The sequence below is a fragment of the Martes martes genome (assembly GCF_963455335.1).
Source record: "Martes martes genome assembly, chromosome: 2".
In the NCBI taxonomy this organism is placed as follows: domain Eukaryota; kingdom Metazoa; phylum Chordata; class Mammalia; order Carnivora; family Mustelidae; genus Martes; species Martes martes.
In genome coordinates, this window is record NC_137889.1 from 142,091,267 (window position 1) to 142,114,318 (window position 23,052).

The 23,052-nt window shown below is 58.7% G+C and overlaps 1 protein-coding gene across 1 annotated transcript in view; it reads left to right on the forward strand.

The window, feature by feature from the left end:
• Positions 1-23,052, forward strand: part of ABLIM2 (actin binding LIM protein family member 2) — a 135,652-nt gene that overhangs the window by 15,968 nt on the left and 96,632 nt on the right. Inside the window, exon 2 of the mRNA XM_080796991.1 lies at positions 21,057-21,200. Within this exon, the coding sequence (XP_080653117.1) occupies positions 21,057-21,200 (144 nt within the window). The remainder of the gene's footprint in view (positions 1-21,056; positions 21,201-23,052) is intronic.

The window sequence follows — 23,052 nt, forward strand, 5'->3', positions numbered from 1 at the left end:
ATGCTTGTCCCCTTGTGTGGGCATAATCTGTTCCCTTCCTGTCCAGCTGCCTTGACCAGGGACTCCACAGGAGGCCCTTCGTCTCTCCAACTCCAGCTGCCCCTGTCTGCCCCATTGTGGCTCCCCACCCCTCCACCTCAGAATCCTCAGAACCAGTGTGCACCTGTTCGCCCCTGAAGTCCTGACCTGGGTCGGGGCTAGTGACCCAGGGCCACGAATCCCAGGACCTGAGAAAGCATCCCCACGAGGGTGGGGTGGTCTGGGGTTCCCCTAGGCCTCATCTGGGAAACACAGCCATACTTGGGAAAGTTGCACGGTCCAGGATGCTGCTCTGGGCACCAAGGTGTAAACTTAGCTGCGCTGAGCTGGAAAATGTGCTCACTTCCCTTCCTCCACTTCCCTTTGTCCCTGTGAGTATACTCAGGGGCGGCCCCTATTGTAAGCCCCACTCAGGCCATCCCCCACCCCCCCGTTGTCTGGGACCCGGGGACTCCGGTAGGCGAGGGCAGCAGGCAAGACCCTTCCACACGGGGCACAGCCAGCCAAGCCGCCTCCCTTGGGCTTTGCAGTTTCGCTGCCTCGGCCCAGAAAACATCTGTTGGCACATTTTGTTTTAATCGCGGTAAAACATACCTGGCACAGAATTGACCATATTAACCATTTCTACATGTCCAGCTCAGTGGTATTTAATGCCTTCACGCTGTTGTGCCGGGACCCCAACTGTCTCCAGAACTTTGTCATCGTCCCAAACCGACTGCGTCCCCGGGAAACACTATCTCCCCACCCCGCCCTGGCTGCTGGTCCCTGCCATCTAGTTCTGTCTGTGGATTTGACTCTTTGGGTCCCTCGTGCAAGGGGTAGGTTCATCCACGTCGGGGCTCACATCCCAGCTTCCTCTCTGAGGGTGATCGATGTCCCATTGCGTGGACATGCCACATTTTGTTTATCCGTTTGCCTGGTGGTGGGAGCTGGGGCTGCTCCCACTTCAGCAGCTGGGACTCATGTGCCGTCCAGGTTTTAGCGGTCCTGTTAGCAGTTCTGTGGCTGGTCCTGTGGTCCTGCCAGGAGCAGGGACCAGGGGCCAGGCCCGCACAGAGCACGTGACTCTCTTTTCACCCCTCCCCCAGCCCTGCCATAGCTGGGTGCTCTTTGTAACCCAGTGCACAGATGGGAAACTGAGGCCACCGAGGTGGGAGACCTGCCACGTGTGGCACCGATGTCACCATTTTTCCTGGAGAGCACCCAGTGGCCTGTCCATGTGCATCCATTCTCTCGCTCAGTGGTTTGCTCCTTGAACCCTGAGTGGGTCTACTCTCTGCCCTGTGCTGGGCTGGCTGAATGGGGTCTGTGGGGCCGTCCTGACTCACACAGAGGGAAGGCCCGGGGATGGGCTCCAGGGCTCAGGCCGAGCTATTGTCAAGCCCTGTGACATGTGTCGGAGGCACGCGGGCCGTTGGCCCCACATGTGATCAGACTGGCCATACCCAGCAGGGCTGAGGGGGCTTACCCGTGCGCCTCTGCCCCCACGCGCGGGTAGAACCCGAGGGAGGCGGTCCAGGGCTGCAATCGCTAAATGAGAATTTCTAAGGCCAAACTGCTCTCCCCAGAGGCTGTCCCACCTCATACCTTTACCACAAGGGGCATGTGGGTCCCTTGTCCCTGTCCCCTCCTAGCCCAGCGCAGGTCAGTGTCCGTGTGTTCATGTTTGCCAAGCGGGTGAGAAGGGGCTCCTCCTAGTTCTGAGTCACCTCCCCCGGTCCTGGGGCGCCGAGAACATTCTCTACATTTCCGGGCCGCTTGTCTTTCTGCGGATTTCCTGTTGCCCCCTTTGCTTATTTTTCTATCGGTGACTTGTCTGTCTTTATTGGGGCGGGAGGCAGGTGGGTGTGTGGGCGGGGAGATGAATCCCTGCTGAGCTCAGGGCAGGATGGCCTTCCCAGGGGTTGGGAGGGCAGGGAGGGGGATGGTGCTTCGGGAGGGGCAAGCGGGTGTGTTTGGAAGGGAGGGGCATGGCTGTGGGGGTGGCAGAACGTCACCACCCACCCTTCTCGCTGACCACTGTGCCCTGCTGGTGGCTCTGGGGGCCACCAAGGTGCTTGTCCCATAGCTCAGGCCGACCCTTGGGCCTCCTGCAGCCTCCCTGTTGCTCCGGGGCCCCCATGGCCTCAGGGTCCTCACAGCTGCTGATCCCCAAGCTGGACACCCCCCAACCCCACCCTCTGCCCCACCTGCTCTGAAATGTTTTCTGTCTTACTCTGAAGCTGGCAGAGTTGAGTTTCTGTGTGACCTCGGGGAGACCCCTGAGCCCCGGAACACAGCAGCCGCCTTCCTGCACCCTGTGCGCAGCCACGGCCAAGGCGGCTGCCCGTGTTCCTCCACGGTTACACCGATCACATGTTGGACCTGCACGTTCAGGGTTCCCCTGTCCACATTTGTTGCCTGGCCAGCCTGCCTGTTCCATGCCCACGAGCCCCTGCGTCTTGTACCTCATACGGTACTGAGCTCCCGGCAGGCCCGTGGCACCGGCGTGGATGCAGTCTTTGCTCCATGGCACCGATGGGACATCTGTCTCCTGCCTGGCCCAACCCTGGGATGTCTGGGGGCCTCGCACCACAACTAGCTCCTGGCTGATACCTTGGGGGCCCTGGAAGCCTGTTCTTGGGTCAGTGCCCAGCAGCTGTGCAGAGAGGAAGAGGGAGGGAGGCAGGAGCTGCGGCGTCTGGAGAGGTCTCCGCCAGGCCAGGGTCCAGCTCCAGAGCGAGGAGTTGGATCTCCGTCTGGGAGGCCATGGGAGGCCTCAGAGTTGCCACTTGGTGCTGGGGCCCTGGCAGGGAAGGTAGACCACCAGGGAGGGGAGGACCAATGCGGGGGGGGGCAGGGTCTTTACCAGGAGAGAAATGGGGGGCACAGGGGCACAGGGGCAGGGGCAGAGAGAAGAGATGCCTTCTGCCATGCAGGGGAGAAACATGACAGAGAACATCCACGCTTTGTGCCAGCCAGTCTGAGACTGTGGGTGATTTTGCTGAAAATGGGAATGCCCATGTTCTGGGTCAAGCAAGTTCCCCAAAGAGATATGCTGAAGTCCTAATCCTGGGACCTGGTACCATGGGATGGGACCTTATTTGGAAGGAGGGTTGTAACTCATTTTAGGGGGTCACAGTAGAGAAGGCTGGGTCAGATCCACTGTGACAGGCATCCTAATGAGGCTGGGTGCCAGGCAGTTTCATGTAAAACCTGTCATTTATCTCCCTGTAGCCTGATAGGTAGGCATCCCCATGTTATAGACAAGGAGACTGAGGCTCAGAGAGGTTAAGTCTCTGGGTCAAGGTCACCCAGTGGCTGAGCGATGGTTGCAAACCTAGGTCTGCCTGCATGCAGAAGGAGAGGTGAGTGTGGTGGGAGCAGATGCAAAGGGCAAAGCGGTCTCTTTCCCACTATGAATTGCACGGGAGGGCTTCCAGGCAGAGGCGTCCAGCATGCCGCTGGTGTGGGGGCTGAGTGCTCAGAGAGGCCAGGGCCGGGCCTTAGGAATCCCCGTCTGGGGTCTGGACGATGTCGCAGTTCCCTCCAGACCTAAGTTTTTATGCCCCTGAAAAAGTGCTGGTGTCTTCCTTGGTTTAAAGTGACCTTGAGGATCTGCACCGTCTGTCGGAGAGTTCCAGGCCCTGGTCCCATTTGTTTCTCATCTTCCAGCAGCGTTGGTAAAGATGTGAGTGAGTGCACTGACAAGAGCCATGGTTGGTGGAAACAGCGTGGGGCTGTCAGGGAGAGAAGGATCTCGCTGGAAAATGGGGCAGGGGTGTGCCGGGAGGAGGGTGAGGGAGCAGTGGCAGATCCCGGTTGGAGAGGCTGGGGCCGTCTGGGACCGTGCTCTCCTTTCCTCTCGGTCAGAGCCCCTTCCCAAGCCACCCAGTGAGCCCCGCTGCTCCTGGGATGCAGGTTGCTGTGTGGGTGGCTGGGGGAGGCCGTCCTTGAGCAGGGTGGCTGGGACCATGTAGTCGGCTATGTGTGTGTGTGTGTGTGTGTGTGTGAGAGAGAGAGAGAGAGAGAGAGAGAGAGAATCCTTCTGGGTACCTGTCAGTTCGCCCACCCTCACTGTGCAGAAAGAACACATTTCTCTTTCCTTTAAATCACTCAGTTTCGCTCGGGTCCCCCACCCTGGCAGGTGTGGAAGTGGGGATAGAACTTTCTACACCGCAGGTGGCGACCCATTTGTGGGCACGAAATCAGTTCAGTGGGTCAGAGCTGCGTGGGTTACATAAGAAGTGGAACTGAGTGGAAAAACCGCAGAGCCCATCACGAGTGAGGAGAGCGGCTTGGGTTTGGTGAAGAGAACTGTTACCTGTCTACTTCCCACATAAACCGTTGCTGCACATGGCAGCTGGAGAATGACCCCCTCCGAAAATAGACCAGGTCCTCAGCCCTGCGACCTGGGAGGGTGGGCTTATTTGGAAAACAGAGTTTCTGCAGATGGGGTTTCTGCATTAAGGGGGTCACAGCAAGGAGATCATCATGGATGACCTGTGTGAGCCCAGAATGCAGTCACGACTATTCCTGGAAAGGGAGGCAGACGGAGGTTAGGGACAGACACAGAAAACAAGTCCACGTGACACGAGGCTACAGCCAGGGAGGGCCAGTCACCCCTAGAAACTGGGGGAGGCTAGGAACAGACTCTCCCGGGGGCCTTGGGATGAGGCCTTCCTGCAGACACCTTGAGATGGGCCTAGTAACACTGATCCTGGATTTGTGGCCTCCAGTTTGTGACAGCAGCTGTGGGAAACTTGTGCACGGTGGGACAAATAGTCCAGTGCTCGGAGGCATAAATGGGGGCCTGCCAGCTGGCGGGGGCTCAGTGAGATCAGGCCAGGCTCCAGGTGGTGGGTCCCCTCCATCTCGAATCTTCCTCCCGGGACCAGCACACTGGCCCAGGGATGTTCTCCTTGTTCAAAGGCAGAGGCACTACAGGGCCGGCGGAGATGAGTGAGGCATGTTGTGACTCATTGTCCCTTCCAGCGAGGCATCATGGGCCACAGTCGGCCACATGAGCCACGTGATCGGGGTTCCTCTGCCCAGGGGGGAACATCTCCTGTCCAACCTCACACAGGCTGTTCCCATGCCTGGCATAGCCTTCCCAGGGCCCAGCAGCGAGCTGCCCCTTGGCCTCTGCATGTCCACCGGTCCCTTCCTCCCGGGCGCCCTCTATGCCTCTGGCCACACACAGAGGGCCCTGCCAGACGCTCAGGCTCCAAGCCCACAACCCCCTCTCATTCACCAAAGCTGGCTGCACCCCACCTGTCTCTGCCTCAATTTCCTCTTAGGAACAGTAGGGACAGAATGACTCCTGCCTTGGTATGGGGCAGCATATAGGATTTGCTGAGTGCTCAGAGGGGAGCTGACATCATTGTCACCATCTTGGTTTCTGCCCCAAGCTGGGCACGGGGATGCAGGGCATGGGTCCCAGAACTGCCTCTCATTTATAAGCAAAGAGAATGTATAGTTCCGTGCCCAGAATGCATGATTTGGCACCTTAAAGCTGAAGCTAGCGAAGGGACACTGGGGATGCTAGATGGCTCAGGGACCATGTGGTCAGCCAGTCCCAGTGGGGCCCCAAAGCCACCTTTCATGGCCACAGCTTTCCATGTGGTGCCTCAGTTTCCCCTCTGGCACATCGGGGCTGTGTAGTGGGGTAGAAAGTACCCCCCCCCATCATGCCCACCCAGAGCCTTGGCATGTACCCTTCTTTGGAATAAGGGTCTTTGCAGATGTGATTAAGGTAGGGCTGGCGATGGGGTTGTCCATCCAGTGACTGGTGTCCTTAGCAGAGACAGAAAAGGACACACGGATGCACAGGGAGCAGCCACATAAGAAAGCCCAGGGGCTGGAAGCTGTGGGGGAAGGAGCCTCCTGGCCTCCAGAGCCATGTGAAGCCCCCCATGTGTGGAGCTCTGCTGGGCAGCCCCAGACCATGGGCGCGGGGTGTGGTGAGGGTCACGTGGGCTTGTGCCCGGTGCCCACTGCCCGTACCTGGCCCTGGGCCCTGCCCTCCCCCCTCCACTCCCGCTGCATGTCTTTCTAAAGTCGCTTTCCCGGATGGCTGGGAAACAGGTGCATCTTTGGGGTGTGGGGGGGGGAGTCTATTTCAGTGTGCCGGGAAGGGGTGGGCCCTGCCCTTCCTGGGGCATGAGGGTGGCAGTCCCACGTGACCCTGTGGCCATCTGGAGTTGTGCTGGCCACAGAGGCTGTCCCACTGCCCAGCTGCCGCCCGCAGCCACCACAGCCAGTCCTTGGTGTGGAGGCCTCGCTCCATGGGGATGCCGGGAGGAGAGACAGGTAAACCTCGCTGCCACCCTCATGGCTGAGACCGGCTGGCTTGTGGGGGAAGGCTTGCTTTTCCGACTGGAAGCCTGGAGTCCCACAGATAAGCTTTGGGGGTCTGACTTGAAGGGAGGCAGCCTGATCAAGCTCTGCCGTTTACAAGTGTGGTGAGGGCCAGTACACATGAGCACCAGCTGTTTGCCGGGTTTTGGGGTTTCTTACGGCAGCTTGATGACAACCCTGTGGGGTGACCCATTTTACAGACGACTAAGCTACGATCCAGGAAAAGGGAGACTATGGTCCAATATCACACAGCGGTGGGCTCTGGGGCCCTCAGACCCCACCATCTGGGCCAGAGTCACTGGGCCCACAGCCCATCTGCACTCGCCTCCCCTTCCTTCTTTTCTCCTATAAGGCAGTGCTTGTAGCTGGAGCTGATTCTGCTCTCCTTGGGGACATCTGGTGATGTCTGGAGGCAGTTTGGTTTGTCACACCTTGGGGAAGGGTGCTCCCGACCCAGGATGGCCCCCGCAGCAAGACTTGTCCAACCCAGAATGTCAGGTGAGTTCCGGCTGGGCAACCCGCTTGAAGGGATGGTCATAAACCAGCGTTCCTGCTGGGGCTGACGGGAAGCGTCAGGCCATCACCCGCTTACGTAACAGTGATCTCCTCATCCCCTCAAACTCAGGACTCAGCCAGGGGACCAACAGTCAGGGTGGTGGGAGGAGGAGTTGGAGGGGGCTGGGGAGGCATGTGGGGAAGGGGAAGTGAGTTCAGGGAGGGAGCCTGGACCCCGGGAGCAGAGGGAGGCCAGGGTGCACAGGAGAGCCTGTGAGACCTGGGGTGCTTGGGGGCTGCCCGGAAGCCGACCAGCGAGCTGCTGAAGGTCTCAGGCCTGCCCTCACTGCGCCCCGGGGCTGGACACTTCACCAGTCCCGGGGGCCTGGGGGGCCCACTCTGTAACCTGGGCTGGATTGTGGCGCCTCTTCCCAGGGCACTGTGAGCAGGCATAACAGACATCTGATACTCGTTTCCCCAAAGCTGTGGCCATCCCGCCATCCTCCCCGGCTGGCAAGATGCAGCCCTGTGCAGGGCTCTCCTCCCCAGCCTTGGAGCACAGGCCGGCCTGGGGGGTGCACCGGCCGGCCTCAGGGGTGCACTGGAGTGTTCCAATGTTACCAGTGGTCCTGAGAGCTGTGGTACACGAGCATGATGTCTGTGTCTGCAGCGGAGTTTCCGGGCTGGTGGCCGGGCGTTCTCGGCCGCGCACCCTATGTCCTTCCCACCGGGCAGTGGGTGGTGATGCCAAGGGCAGAGGGGAAACAGGGATCATCAGAAGTAGCCCCAACCTCCTGCATCCAAAGCTGCTGTTCCTGCTACACAGATGAAGAAATAGCAGCAAAGGAAGTGTGATTGTGTTTATGTGAAATTGCAGTAAAGCCGAAAACAGCTCGTGGTGGAACTCAGAAAGGAAATGCTTTCTTAGCCTTGACACCAAGGACGCGAGCAGCAAAAGAAAACGCAAATAAATTGGATTTCATCAAAATGGAACATTCTTATGCTGCAAAGAACGGCATGAAGAAGACGGAAGCAGCCGGCAGAGTGGGAGACGGTGTTTGCCGATCTCGTATGTGGTAAGGGACTCGTGTCCAGAACACGTAAACAACCCTTAGGACTCTGTTCTGACGCTGAATGGAGAAACGGCCACAGGATGTGGACTGAGGGTCTGAGCAGGCAATTCTCCCAAGGAGACAGGCAAGCAAGAACGAGCATCCCTGGTCCTTGCTGCTGTGAATCGAGATGGCCGTCGGTGGCCACGGGGTTGCCTGCCCCGCGACAGCGGTCAGAGAGACACAGATGCGGGGACTCCGGACCCTCGCCCGCCGCAGCTGGTGGGATGCCACTTAGGGAAAGGTCTAGCAGGGCTTCAGATGCTGAAACACAGTCACCGTACAAATGGCCAACTCCCAGTTAACCCCGGGAGGCACCCCGGAGACACGGGCACCCATGTCCACACCGAGGGGTTGCGCCCGAGTCATCGCAGCAGCTGGTCCACAATGACCAGCAAGCGAAAACAACCCCAGAGCTCTCTGCTCAAGGAACGGAACGCGGGCGTGTCCACGCAGTGGAACATTAGGGTCACGGAGAGCCCAACTCTTGCTGTAACAGGTGAAGCTCGGGAACATTCTGCATTCTTGCGAAGCCAGACATGGAAGCCGCCCGTCGTACGGGTCCGTGTGTGAAATGTCCCGAAGGAGCAGATCGGTGGAGACGGAAAGTAAATCATCTGTCACCAGGGAGGAGGCCGGGCAGTGGGGAAGGACAGCGATGGGCAAGGGGTTACTTCTGGGGACGACGAACTTGTTCTACAATTGCTTCTGCCGCTTGACACACGGCCCCGCAAGTACAGATGACCTCTGTACTGGAGCCATGCGGGTCCACCATCCACTGCCACGCAGTTTTTCAGTGCGTATCCATACGTTCTGGTAAATGTGTGCCCTCTTCCTTGTGATTTTCGTCACAGCACTTTTCTCTAGGTGACTTTTTGTGAGAAGCCAGCATATCACACGTGCCACGTATGGGACACGTGTTAATCCCATTTCCGTCCTCAGGAAGGCTCTGGTCCACAGGCGGCAAATCCTGGTTAGGGTGATGGGGAGTCGGAAGTTACGCCTGCATTTTCGACTGCTCAATGCCTCTGATTCCTATGGGGCTCCGGGGCTAACTTTACACCCCAAATCATACAACTGTGCCTCTAACTAGGGGAATCGTATGGTCTGTGGACGTTATCTCAATAAACGTTTCTGAGTGCACACTGGGCCCCTTCTGCCGAGCGGGGTGGCTTCTGCTCAAGAATTTAGGAAATTGTTAGGAAAGAGCGCGTCCGGGACATAAGGACAAGGCTCCCTGCAAATATCGGGTCTTTCTGTTATGTCTTATTGTGGATCCTGTCACGCCACATGTCCTAGGCATGTGTCTGCCTGTGTAAATGCACACACATGACGTGTCGTTCGTGGCACACCCTTGCCACCCGGCATGGCCACTGAGCTTAGCCGTGGTTAATCTCAGGGTTGAAGATTAGCCTGGGCTTTCAATTCTCCTTCAACTTCTCTGCGCTCTTTGGGTTTGTGGTGATGAATGGTATTATTTCTTTCCCCCCAAAAGCAGCTACTTTTGTTGTTGAAACCTAAGGAACTGTTGACTGGGGGGAGCAGGGTCTGGGCTCCCATGCAGCGCTGGGTGACCCCCAGGGCCACACCTCTGGGCCTGACCGGATGGAGTGGGGGGCCATCGCCACCCACAGGCTGTGTCACCGGGTGTAAATGAACCCCAGTCCGTCCGCATTCAGAGGACAGATGGGACCCTCAGACATCGGATTGTGCGCGGGAGTCCAGTCTGTACGAGCCAAATGCCCCAGGGGACCTGGGGTTGGTGGAAGGAGTGGGAGCGTGGTGTGCGTGTTGAACCGACGCCTTCCTGCACATCTCAGCTTTCCCTGGCATCCAGCCGACCCTCTGGATGCCCAGTTTTAATTAGACACTCCAACATACTTCTCTGCCACCAGCCTTCTGTGGACCAGCACATGGGAGGACGGTATTGAGGAGACAGATCGTGTGGCAGGGAGAAGGCCTGGGGACACAAACTGGCCCCCACCAGTTACAGGCTGTGTGATCGCACCACAGTACTGAATGTCTCCGGGCCTCAGGCTCCTTCTCTGTGCTGTGGGGTGGTCGTGGCTCTCGTCGTGGCCTGGAGCCGATGTGTCTGCCCATCACGGATGGAGGGCATCATCACGTCCAGCCTGACCATGCCTGAGTCGTACAGCCTGCATTGGCTTGAATACAGAGGAAGGGAGAACAGGGCCCGCGTTCTCCGCTCTGTGATGGTCGTCGGTGGAAACCGCTGAGGGCAACACCTGGCACTCAGCCCGGGCCCGGGGATTGAAAAACGATGTTGTCACACATGTTACCATCACCGCGCTGATGTACCACGCATGGCTTCAGGCCGTCAGATGTGAGTCCCATTCCCATTGGATTTAAGGAACATTTACTGCGCATCTACAGGGTAGTGGGCCGTGACCTGACAAGGTCACTCGCTGCTGCTGCGGGGGCTGCACTGGCCAGTGGTGGTGTGATAAGAGGAACAAGAGACTGGCCTGAGGGCCTCGAGCCCCCAGCCCTGCGCCTGGCCCAGCCAGACTTTGTATGTGCCCTGGGCAGGCTCCACCCCCTCTGCCCTTGGCCATATCCCCCAGGCAAGTGTGGGGAGAGAATGGGCCAGATGCCCACTGTGCCCGGGCCTTCCAGAGGGCCACCCATGAGATCCTCAGGTGCCTCTCCGGTCAGGAAGTGCCGTTCTTCCAGCCGCAAGGTGACACCATCAGGGACGTGGGTGGCCAGGCTGCCTGGACCAGCTACTGGAGGCGTGACATGTCCTGGGACTTGCCAGAAGCTCGAACTGGAGTGTGCCAAGCCCGGTGGCCAGCCTGAGTTTCCAGCTCCCTGCCACGCGCTGAGACCCCACCATGAGCTGGCTCTGCCCCGTCACCATCCCCAGAAAGCACACGCCAGGCCTGGCTTCCAGCATTTTCCACCAGCTCGTCTCATGGGGTCACGGTAACAAAGTACTGAGTGCAGACCGGGTCTTCACGGGGGACCTCTGCTCACCTCCCGGAGGCCGTGAGCCCGAGATCAAGGTGTTGCAGGGTGGTTCCTTTGGTGGCTGTGATGAAGTTCTTGAACCTAAGTGAGGTTCAGTGAAGTGAGGTTCGGAGCCGTTGGCTAAGAAAGAATTCTTAAGACGTCTTTGGTGCAAAAAGGTGGTTTATTAAAGCGCGGGGACAGGACCCATGGGCAGAAAGAGCTGCTGCCCCGGGGATGTGAGAAGTGGCTGGTTATATACACAGGAGTTAGGTAGGTGAGGACAAAGGGGGTGTTCAGAAGGGCTATCAGGGTAAAGAGACTGTCAGGATATTGATAGGCCTGGTTACTATCAAGCCAAGGCCGCTTTCCCTCTAATGAGGCACTAGCATAAAGGCAATTGGGAGTCTCCTGATGGAATGTCACATTCCTGCTATCAAGCGTCCTTGTTAGTGAGATTTAGGTTTACAAGAAATTTAACTTTATGTCCTTACCCTTCTACCTCAGCCTCCTTCAGTTTTGTTTATGGAGGGGAGGATGACATTAGGGCTTGAGGAACTGAGTTATGTGCCTCTGGAAATTGGGCTATTGATAAGGTAACTTCTTTGTGGTAAATCTCAAGGACATTTGTAAACCAAGGGAGACTCCTGCCTTGCAGGATTGTGATCTCTGCAAGTTAACTATTTGTTTTTCTTTTAGGGCAGTCAGGGGTGCCTGAGGAATGTCACACATATTACTGAGGGGAGCGCGTGGAGAGGGGGTGCAAGGTGCCAGCTTTTGCTTTGTCCTCAGCCAGCCTCCTGCTCCCTCATCAGCCGTGAGGGAGGCTCTGTCCTTGGCCTGCAGACAGTGGGCCTCTCCCTGAATCTGCACAGGTTCCCCTGTGCGTCTGTGTCTGTGTCCTAATGTCCCCTGGGTGTAAGGACAGACGTGAGGACCAAACCAGGTTGTAGTCTGAAGTGCTAGAACTGGGGGGCTGACCTGTGACTCTGGGGGGACACAGTTCAGCCGTCACAGAGGGGCTCTTTCTGTGGCCTCCGGGACCCCCCCCTTTTGACGGCTCGCACACTCCGTGTGGAGGAAGGGAGACTCGGCCGGCTGGGCGGGTTTTCCTTTTTAGGCCTCCCCCCATCAAGCTCAAGGCTCCTCCCGGGCTGCATGGGGCTCCCTGATGGCCTGGGTGTGGCTGAGATTGTCTGTGTCAGAATGTGCTGCTGTCTCAGGGCCCGGGGACCCGACAGCTAGCCCGTGGGGTCCCGGGGGTCTGCTCTTGGTCTGCTGGCATCCAGAGGCCAAGCCGTTATCACCCAGGCAGAGACCAATCTCGGCCTCCCCAGGTCTAGAGGGGTGTGGCTCTGTGAAGCCCCCCAACTCGCCCCCCGCATCAGTCCTGGGGGAGCAGGGGCCCCACGTGAGGTAGGGTGACCCAGGGCTCACACCCACACTGAGGCCCCTTGCAGGCTGATTGCACTGGGATGGTGAGCATGACCCAGGTGCTCTGAGATGACCCAGGTCCTTTGTTCCCCCAGCCCCACGCTGATGTTTAGGGGATCCTGGAGAATAGACAGGAGCCTCTAGTGGGGTCTCCCTCTGAGGAGGTCAGAGGGTCACCGGCCGTTTGGAGAGGTGACATGACTCGTCCAAGGTGGCAGTTGGTAGCCCAGGGGGACATGGGGTCAGCATGTGGGGCTCCCTGTGAGCATGCTGTGGGTCCAGAGAGGCCCTGGACATGGTCCCTGAAGCTCAATTTTCCCAGGTGGAGGGGAATGGGGGGGGGCAGCACTCCCGGCAAAGGCAATGCTGGGAGCCAGGGCCAGAGCTGAGGCCATCAGCGGCAACTCTGGGAAAGAGTCTGGGGCAGGGAGTGGTGGGAGGTAAGTCAGGGAACCAGCTGGGCACTGGGCTTGGAGGCGTGGGGGTCCCTCTGGGGGCTGAGTTGGGTTCTGGTGGCTTGGGGAGCCACAGAACATGCTTGAGCAGGGCAGGGACCTGAGTAAATGGTGCCTGTGCTCAAGGCCACCTCCCCAATCCTGCCCTCATGCCAGCTGGGAGAGCTCGTCCTGGGGGCCCCATTGTCCTAGCTGCCCCCTTGCAGTGAGCTCGCTGGGCTCAAGGGGACACTTTCCCAGTGGGTCCAAATGGGGATCTACTCAGACACCTGGGACTTTGGAGCCAGGGTAGGAGAACAGACCTGGGGTTGAATCTTGACTCTGCCTCTCCTGGCTGTGTGGCTTTGGGCTGGTTAGCATGCCTCTCTGAGCTTGGTTTCTAGCTCTTGCCAAATGGGTACAAGAGTATCTAACATAAGGGGTTAGTGAAGACTCCAGGCAAGGTCAGGCCAGACTCTGGGCATTTTCTTTCCTGGATCCAAGCAGCCAGCACCTTCTCTGGGACTTAGGCTGTGGAGGGAGTGACTTTCCTGTCTCTGGAAAGGTCCTGGTGAGCCTCAGGCGGGTTGTGTGCAGAAGTGGGGGGGATACCATGTCCGGACTTGGGAAGGGGATCCTGGGGTCAGAAATTCAGAAAGACATGGCAGGGATGTTTTCTGTCCTATCCATGCTGTTTCTGGTTTCATCTGGGAAGACCTAGAGGCTGGGGTGACCCGAGAGCTGGGGACAACAGGAGCCTCTGGAGAACAGATCCCTGTGGCCCCTGCGTGTGGTCGCTCGGTGTTTGGGGTGGTTGGGCTTCCTCTCTGCATGGCCGCTGGGCTCCAAGAACAAGCGTCCTTAAAGGCAAGGCAGTTTATGGCATTCTGGTCTAGGTTGGAAGCCACCCGGTGTCGCCCCCATCACATCATTGGCCAAGGCAGTTCCAGGGTCCACCTGTGTTCCCAGGGAGGGGTCTCAGTCCCCGCCGCTGAGTGGGAGGCATGTTAAAGCCACAGTGGAGGAGAGCCTGGGGGGTGGACACCTGCCTCCAGGGGCTGCTCAGAAGCCTGCTGGGGAGGGATGAGTGTGCCACAATCTCTAGGAGTGCCGGTCACATCGCCAGAGGCTGAGGCGAGCTGTGTGCAGGGGGAGACGGCACATGCTCAGTGTGATACGTGCTGATTCATCCCATTTCTGGAGCACCTGCCAGGTGCTAGGCGCTGGGCTGGGTGCAGGCCCTCTGAGGGCAAGCCGGGCAGGCGTGGAGCCTGTACCCCTTCAGAGGAGAGGACGTCAGAAAGATGTTCAGTGCAGGGGGTGAACAGGAGAGGAGGGCGGCTCACCCACCCAGAGACGTTCACTGCTGTGCCCTGGGCCAGCCCTGAGCAGGGCTCGGAGAACCCCTGGTGGGTCAGCCTCCCCAGACGTCCTGGTCCGGGGCTGATGGAGAAGCTGCGAGATGCAGGCAGGAGTTGGTCAGTTCGGGAATATGAAGCATTTTCACATAATCAGTTCTGTCTGCAAATGTGTGCTCGAGCCTGTGTCCATTGCTTAGAACTCTGGCTGAGCGGAGCGGATTGCGGACAGCTGACCGCAGCCTTGCCCTGGGGCAGGTCAGGGGCTCAGATGAACCCACTCAGCTCCACAGGAGAAACCAAAGACCACATCCGTGGGGAAGCAGAAGAGGGCCGGGTCGTTTCCAGGGGTGGGGGCGGGAGGACAGCTTCACATGGATGTGGCATCCCAGTGGGGTCCCTGCAGTTTGATGGTGTAACTGTGGAAGCGGATGTGGGGTGGGTGCTGGGAGCTCAGGCGTCCGGGGCAACGGGCTTCCATCAGGGAGGCTTTCTGTCCCCCAGGGGGCGGGGACTCCTCTGCTTGCCTGGACCCTGTGCCAGCTCTGGGCTCGGCAGGGAGTGGGAGCCCATGGACATTCTGGATGAATGATGTACTTGAAGAGGCAGAGGGTCTCCTCTCTGGCCGAGGGGGAGCTTGCTTGCTGGGCCCAGGTTGCCGACGGCCACGGCCATGGCCGGGATGGCTGCTCCAGAGGACAGTTCCCGCTTCGTGATTATAATTAGCAGTTGGCCCATAAGTAGGTTAGGGAAGGGAGTGCTCTTGTGTGAGTTGGTGTGATTTTCCAAGACGTAGCCCAGGGGAGGTCTGCGGGACAGAGTGGGGACCCATTCCTGACCTGAGACACAGCCCGCAGAAGAACACGCCCTGAGGCCAGGCAGACACTCCGAGCTCAGGCACGGGTGGGCCCTCCACTCCACACTGGGAAAACCAGCCCAAACAAACACCCATGCTGGAGGACATGCACCAGACACAAGGATGCTTCTGGCCACGTGGTGTGAGAGCCGTCCCCTCCGGATCCCTGACTTTAGAGGGGCTTCCAGGCCAGGGAAGACAGCCACAGACCAAGGGACAAGGGCCACCCAGCATGGTCATACTGTGGTGGAGATGAGCATGGGGATGGGTACTCACTGAAGACCCAGAAAGCACCTGCCCACCTCATGTCACTTCCTCCCAGGAGTCCTCTCTGATTGCACACAGGTTCATCTTCCTGCTGGGCTTCTGTCTGTGGCTCTCTGCTCATTGTCATGGTTAGAAGTGAAGGCCTGGGGAAGGATGGGAGCTGTGTGCCTAGGACCCACCCTGGGCATACTGGAGTCTCAGGACCGTATGGCCTATTCAATATTAGAGCAGAGTCGTGCCATCTGGAGCCCCAGCCAGTGGTTGTGTGATGCACTCAGCAGAGTAAGGAGCGCAGCAAAGCCGTCACAGCTGACAGAGCTTGGGGGCCAGTCAGACCCCAAGCACACAGGGCCCCCTCAGGCAGTCCTGCGGTTCATGACCTGCAGGCCAAACCCTGGACGACGAGATGAGCAGGAATGGGGATGTTTGGCCACATCGGGCGCATCGGCTTGGGCTCCAGCGTGGCCTGGGCCCTTGGAGTTGGAAATATCCCTGAAGGTCACGAATGACGTGTGCCTTGCGGTCTGGGAAGCGAGAGATGCGTTGCTGGAACGAGAGGGGCATCTCTAAGTCTGAGGGTCGTCCCCTGTAAAATGGAAGTGACAGACCCTTCCTGCAGGTAGGGGGCCAGGGCTGGGTCCGTTTGGCTCCTCTGGAATCCGGGCACCTATTAGGTCCTCAGGCACGCCCCCTCGGGCACGGGTGGGTGAACCACGGAGTCAGCAGACAGTAACAGCAAGAACAGCTTTGTGGTTTGAGTTCCTGGAGTTGAGCGCCCTTTGGCTGAGCACCTTGCACTTCTGACTTCACAATGAAGTGCTTTGACTCGTGGTGGTCTCCAGGGGCTCGGGGCACCGGGAAGGCTCAGGCCAGATGCTCCAAGGCCGGAGGATCTCATGGGAGAAGGGGGACCACTCCGGGCATGCGTTCCAAGGACATCACCATGGCGGGGTCTTCAGCTTTGATGATAGGAACAGACATGGGGCATCCGGCTGTGGCGTCTAGAGTGACGTCAGGTTGGTGAAATTCTAGGAACAAAGTGGGAAGTGGCCCCACTCAGGGCTGAGACAGAGGGAAGAGGAGAATGGAAGGGTTTGGTGGGTGAAGAGGCCAGAGGTGTGTTCCCAGCTCATCAGGGTAAAAAGCCCACTTGCCCAGTGTCTAGGAGCCCCGCCCGCCAGCCACATGGGCGAGGGAGCAGAGCTTGGTGCCGACGTTAGCCGGCGTGCTGGTGGGTATCAGCCACCGACCCTGCCCCCCAAGCCAACGGCCGGCGAGGCCTGGCTCTGGTCTGGGTCGGGCCAGCTCACGGTGTCAGCACTGGGCACTGCTGGGTGAAGAGCTGGGTGCGGACGCCGAAGTTAGGAGCCCCACCTGCTGTAGGTCACTAATGGCACTATCTGTGGCCCCATCACTGTCACTGCCTCCTGCATCCCCACACACGACAGGTGCTCAGCTGGGTCACGGGCTCCGCACACGTCATCTGGTCTGATCCACATGAGGGTCCCACATTTGGGAATACTTGTCCCCGTTTCCTGGAGGAGGAAAAAGGCTCCAGAGGGCATGTGATCTGCCCAAGGGTAGGGAGGGGCATTGCTGGGATCAGTACAGCTGCCCCCTCCCCATTGCCCACCCTGCCACATCACGAGGTAGCCAAAGCATGGAAGCAAATCTAGGAAGATCTCCTGACAGGTGGACGTGTAAGCAAAGGCATGTCCCTGCCCCCAGTGTACTCCTGGTCTCCTTCCTGATAGCCTCCTCCCCTCCCCATCCCCAGGGGTAGGGGGGACCCTGAGATTGGAGGGCCTGGGGACAACCAGGCCAGCGGCAGTGGTTGATGACACCTGTCAGGCATTGCACCGGGTGCTTTTTCTCCTTTAATGGAGTCTCACAAAATGCCTCATGAGACCAGGCACCAGCTCATCAATGTGAAACCTGAGGCTTCTTGGGGTTTGGTCAGCTCTCCAAGGTCACACAGCTGCCCCCGGATGTGGATGCAAGCCCACACCCGGCCCTGCTGGCTCCCATCCCAGGCCCAGCAGCACACAGCTCCTGTCTCCTGGGGAGAGAGCAGGGTCACAGCCTGGAGGGCCACTAGGGCGTCATGGGGACCGTGGGACCAGCCCTCGGTCAGGTTGATGATCCCGGGAATAATTCCCGTTCCCTGCAAGGCTCCCCAGGACCAGGATTTCCTTATCACGTGGCGATCAAATAGTCGCAGCCCCGTGCGATCAGTTCTTACCACCTGAGTTTACGTGCTGGGTTATTATCCCAGCTCGAGACCCATGAAGCCAGAGGTTGGAGCCCAACTTGCAACCGTAGCCAAATGAGCCTGTCCCTTTGGCGGTATGTGGTAGCTCTTCCTCCGCTTCTTTTTCTTTTAACATTTTTCCCAAACTTTAGTCCTTAGAGTGCTTTTCGGTCCACAGTGATGGTTGAACCTGCTGTGGGTTCCCACAAGGGTGGGATGACATCACCGTGTCCCACCCCACTGGCTTCTCTACCCTAAACACCCCCATGCCCCGTCTACTCGCCCCTCCTTCCCCCAAAGCCCTGGCAACTACTGATTGTTTTTCCCGTTTCCGTGGTTCTGCCTTTTCCAGAATGTCCTGTAGATGGACTCACACAGCTCACAGCCTCTGCAGACTGGCTTGTTTCCCTCGGTAATATGCATCTGGCTGTCTCCCGTGTCATTTTGTGGCTTGATATCTGGTTTCTTGATTATGCTCCCTTTTTATGTAAGACCCACACACCAGACACCAGGGCTGGCCAAAACAGCCCATCCCTGTCTTGGGGCCCCCTGGAGAGAACCCTGGGTGTTGCCCCCTACGGGTCCTGGGCCTCCTCTCCGGGCCTCAGCTCCCTCGGCAGCAGGGACAACAGCTCCCCGCGGAGACACACCCCATCCGAGTCCGCACACAGGAATTTCTTTCAACTGGGCCTCTGCAGAGGTGCAAGGAATGAGTCACCTTGGGAGGTTAGATGCTCCTGCCACAAATGCACGGGATGCCCAGATGGGAATCCTTGGGGCAGAGCGGCACCTGCCACCCATGCCCACAGCGCAGTGTCTGCCTCCCGCCACCAGAGGGCAGCACCACAGCTCTCACGCCCAGATACCCTGGGAGGTTTTTAGGATGCCCCAGGTGGGCAAGAGTTGGATCCCCCCAGCAAAGCCTATCTTAAAGCAGCTCCCCCAACCTAGACCAGATCGACCTCGAGTAACCAGGAAACTGGTGGTGTCAGGCTGTGTGTCTTTGTGAATGACAATAGCTATTGTGTATTGAGGCCATCTTCCTGGCAAACACGCCCCCCTCCTCAGGGCAGGTGATGTGAGCGGAGGGCAGACGCATGGATGGACAGACACATGGAAGGCTGGACATTCCAGGTCACAGCACGCAGCAGGGGAAGCTGGGCTGCACCTGAGTCATCTGCCCCTGCAGCCAGTGCTCCCCCGGGGCTCAGAGTGACCCCCAGGGTGGCTGGGTGACCTTCGGCTCGTATTGGACTTGAGCCAGATTCTAGTAGTATAAAAACTTGTTTGTCTGCTCGTGGACAGATGATAGGCTATTGTTCTCTGCCTGCCGGACAGATGAGAAGATAGTGTGGAGGATCCGTGTCCCACCCCCACGCCCCACCCCCACAATCTCCGCGAAGCCTAGGAGGTGGACAGGGTGACTTGGAGCCTGCCAGGCCCCGGGCTGTTCACAGGTTTTAAACCTGGATTCCAGTGCTCATTCTGCCCGGGATTTGTAAATTCAAGTCCAAGGAAATGCCACCTTCCACCAATTTTGTTAAATAATAGATAAGGCCATTTCTGCACCTTTTCTACAGGAAAAAGAAGCGAAGGGCAAGCCTGTGGTTGACATTTAAGCTAGAATGGAGAATGTCATTGGGGCCATAGGAGAGCAGACAAAGCCCCCCCCACCCCCCGTCCCAGCTTTGCTCCCTCCAGTGTGACTCTTCTGGAAACCAGAGACAGGCATTGACTCTGGGTCTGGAGAGCCCAGGGAGATGCCGAATTACTTTTCATGCTGCTCACCTCTTTTCTTGCACCTACTTCTTGTCCCCAGACAGCAGGCACTCTGCTGCCCTTGGGGTGTTCACAGCCTCCTCCTTGGACAGCTCGCTGTCCCCAGCGTGACCCAGCCCCTCCCCTTTGTGCCGCCTGCTCTCAAACTCTGCACCTCGGGCAGGGACCGCAGCCGAGAGGAGCCCAGCTCTGGCAGATCGGGGGCTGCTGGGATGTAGGGTGCTGGGCGTGGGGGACAGGTGGGAAATCGGGTAGACAAGTGTCCTTCTCAGACAGGGATGAGGAGAACTTGAGGTCTGCTGCTTGCTCAAAACTAGTGTTAGACCGTTGTGTAAATGGGTACGCATATGCAAATAGCGTATAGTGGCAGGTGCTTCCTTGGCCAGCCCACACCCCCGTGCCCACCTGGGGTTTCCACTACAGCCAGGTACACAGCTCATCTGCACCTGCAGACCTCCTCCCTTGGGTCCCCTCACTCCTTCCTGCCACCTGCCAACACTGATACACACCTACAGCCCGTCCTTGTATCGGCCTCATGCAGGGCCCCCAGAACAAAAGGTGGGTGGTATTAGAAGATGGGGAAATGAGTAAAGACACCCACATATGAGAAAAGCCAAGAGGTCTACTCAGTGCTGACTGGAGCCGGGGGTCGGCCACCCGCACTTGGCAGAGACCCAGAGACAGGCAGGGGGGGCGCTGAGTTCCCAGAGGAGGAAAGGGAGCTCTCAGGGGAGCCTGATGGGGCCTGGGGACCTGGCTAGGCTGGAAGGGAGCATCCCACAAGGCTGGTGAGGGAAGCACCAGGTTTGACTTTCTTGGGTTGGTCCAAGGATCCAGCCTGCTTAGGTCCCTGTGTGGGACATGCTCTTTACCCGGCAAACCTCCGTGCTGGCCTCCAAGTCCAGCATCCAACCAGCTTCTCCTTGTGTTTCAAACAACTCTGCTGGTCCCCAGCCCCTGGGCCTCCCCTCACCCCAGCTCTGCCACGTGTTGAATCTCCACTGCCCGGCTGGAGATCCTCAAGGGGGCAGACCCGCCGTGGGTCACAGGGTACTTTTGGAGGATGTGGCTGAGGAGCATGTGGATGCCCCCCCAGACCCCAAGAGCCCCACGGCCGGGCCCTTTAACCGTCCACCTTGACCTGGCCCTCAGTGGGTCTCCAGTGCTTCCATAAGCATCCCAGACCATGGCTGGCTTTGAGGAGGACAGCAGCAAAATTGCGGTCAATGGCCCCAGGACACAGAGGGAATCTGAAGCAAGCTCAAAGGAGGACTGTGGTTATTGTACTCCCAGAAGAGAGGGTGCCGGGTCTCTTGGCTGCAGGAGGGCTGCCAAGCTCACGGTGGGGGCTTTGCTTCTGATGCCCTGCCAGCCGGGGTCCTACCAGGTCAGGGCAGCAAGAGACTAGGCTGCCCGTTGGGAGGGGGTGTGATCTCCCCGCCACTGCATGTGTGCGCACCTGGACAGGGGCAGATGGCCCATCAGGTGGGGCTGCCATACAGAGGAGCACCCCCCCCTCCACTGGGGGTTGACTAGATGGCCTCTCACATTATCCAGTTCCCTTTGGTCCCCTGGGAAAGAAGATGCGTCTGTCCCCTGACCCCCTATGGGGCTTGAACTGGGGGGTGCCCCCCTCCACGGCCTCACGCTCCTGCTGCTTTGCTCCCCTGTGCCTGGTGTGTGCCCCACCCATTAATGTGGCTCCTTGTTCCTTCCATGCAGTGTCGGAGCCGCAGGCCGCTCACAGCCCCCTGGAGAAGCCGCCGAGCACCTCGATCCTGTGTAACACCTGCGGGAATGTGTGCAAGGGGGAGGTGCTGCGGGTGCAGAACAAGTATTTCCACATCGAGTGCTTCGTGTGCAAAGGTGAGCTTCTCGGGCCTCTGCTCTTTTTCCTTGCTGGGGGCAGGGGCAGGGAAAGATCTGGAAGCTTCCAGAGAGGGCTTGGCAGAGGAGGTGGTGTTTGGGATCTAACTTGGAGTAAGGAGGACTCCGGTGATTGGAGGGTTCCAGGCCAGTCCAGGTGGCAGGGGCAGATGGGTGTGACCACAGAGTGCTGTTGCGGGGAGGGGCGACACTAGGGGCCCAGCCTCCTCCCTGTGCCAGCGGCCCTAGGAGCAATGTGCAACAGCTAGCTGAGGGGGCAGCTGGGGCCTGGAGATGGGGGAGCCTGTCTCCGGCTGGATGCCAGGCCTGGGTGTGGCCCCAGCTGTGTCCGTTGGAGATTTCTGCGGAGCCATCTCCTGGGTGTAGGGGTGCGAGGCCGCGGGTGAGCCCCCCGCCCCAGAGGAGCTCTGCACCATCGCCACACCATGGCCTCAGGCCCTCTGTGAAGACTGCATGTTGAGTTCTGTTGTTTGGAAAGAAAACTTGAGAACAACTGGCCGGGCTCTTCTGCTGTGAGGGGGGCACCCCAGAAATGGCCCTGAAGTCCCCTGCCATTGGAGAGGAGCAGAGTACCATGGGAGACATGGGGGTCTGTGGGGGCCGCTGACCCAGGGGAGACCTGAGTGTCCCCGGTGCCCCCCAGCCAGCGACCTCTGGGGTGGCACTATCTCTGGCAGAGGATGAGAGTACCCTGGGACCCTCAGTCTGAGGGTGACCCTCTCCCTGCCCTTCAGAGGGGCACACCTGGAGGTGCCTGTTTTCTGGGAAAGGATGGAGCAGCCCCAGGTGAGGGTGTGAGACTAGCAATCATTCAGTGTCCTGTGAACAATGCCTTTGCCCTTGAGGATGCCCCCCCCACCGTGCTCTGTGCCCCCCTACCCTGATCAGTGCCCCACCCCCCCCCACCGTGGCCACTGCCCTACCTCCCGTTGTGGTCATTGCCCCACCCCCACCGTGGTCAGTGCCCCATCCCCCCGCCATGGCCAGTGCCCTCCCTCCCACCCTGGTCATTGACACCCCCCACCATGTTCAGTGCTCCACCCTCTGCCATGGTCAGTGCCCTCTCCCCACCTGAAGCATCTCTCCCAGAGCTTCCCAGCCTATTATGAGATTTGTCTGGTTTAATTTTCTCTACTCTCTAAAAGACAAATTTGCTGTGTCTGGAAAGTAAAATCCATTAAAATGCTCTTTTTAAAAGGTTATTTCAAAAGGCACAGGGGAAGCAGCCACGGTGTTTAAAAGGATTGTCTGTAAGCGCAGACCTTAGGAATGCAAGAGAAGGCATGAGACTCCGGAATCGAGTCCTGGTTTGACCCACACGGTTTGAGGGAGGGTGGGGACTGCCCCAGGAGCCCTCCCCACCTCCCGCAGCATCATCTGGGCCAGATCACTTTGTCCTCCAACCTTTAGCTCCTGAGCAGATGCGGGAATAGCTGTGCCCCTTCCTCATGGTAGGTGGTGGGCGGGACCGGTGGCTCCTGGGACTGGCCCCATGACAGCGGCTGCCCCGCCCCGTGGTTCCTGTGGTAGAGGCTTTGGTGGCAGGACCTGTGGGCATGCGGGCCCCATTCCAAGGCCAGTTGTACAGCCTCACCCCATGCCTGGCAGCTGTGCCCATGGCCATAGGGATCAGAGCTGCTCCCGCTTCATTGGCTGAGGAATGACGTTTCTAGATTACCTGCTAGCTGAGAAAAGCCGTGTTTGTTGAAGCATGACAATCCACAGTCTCGGACTGGTCTTTTATCCAGGTTTTCATGAAAATGCAAAGCCTAGGAATCACTGAGGCTACTTTTGGATGAATCAAAATGAATACCCAACTCACGGTGTCTTA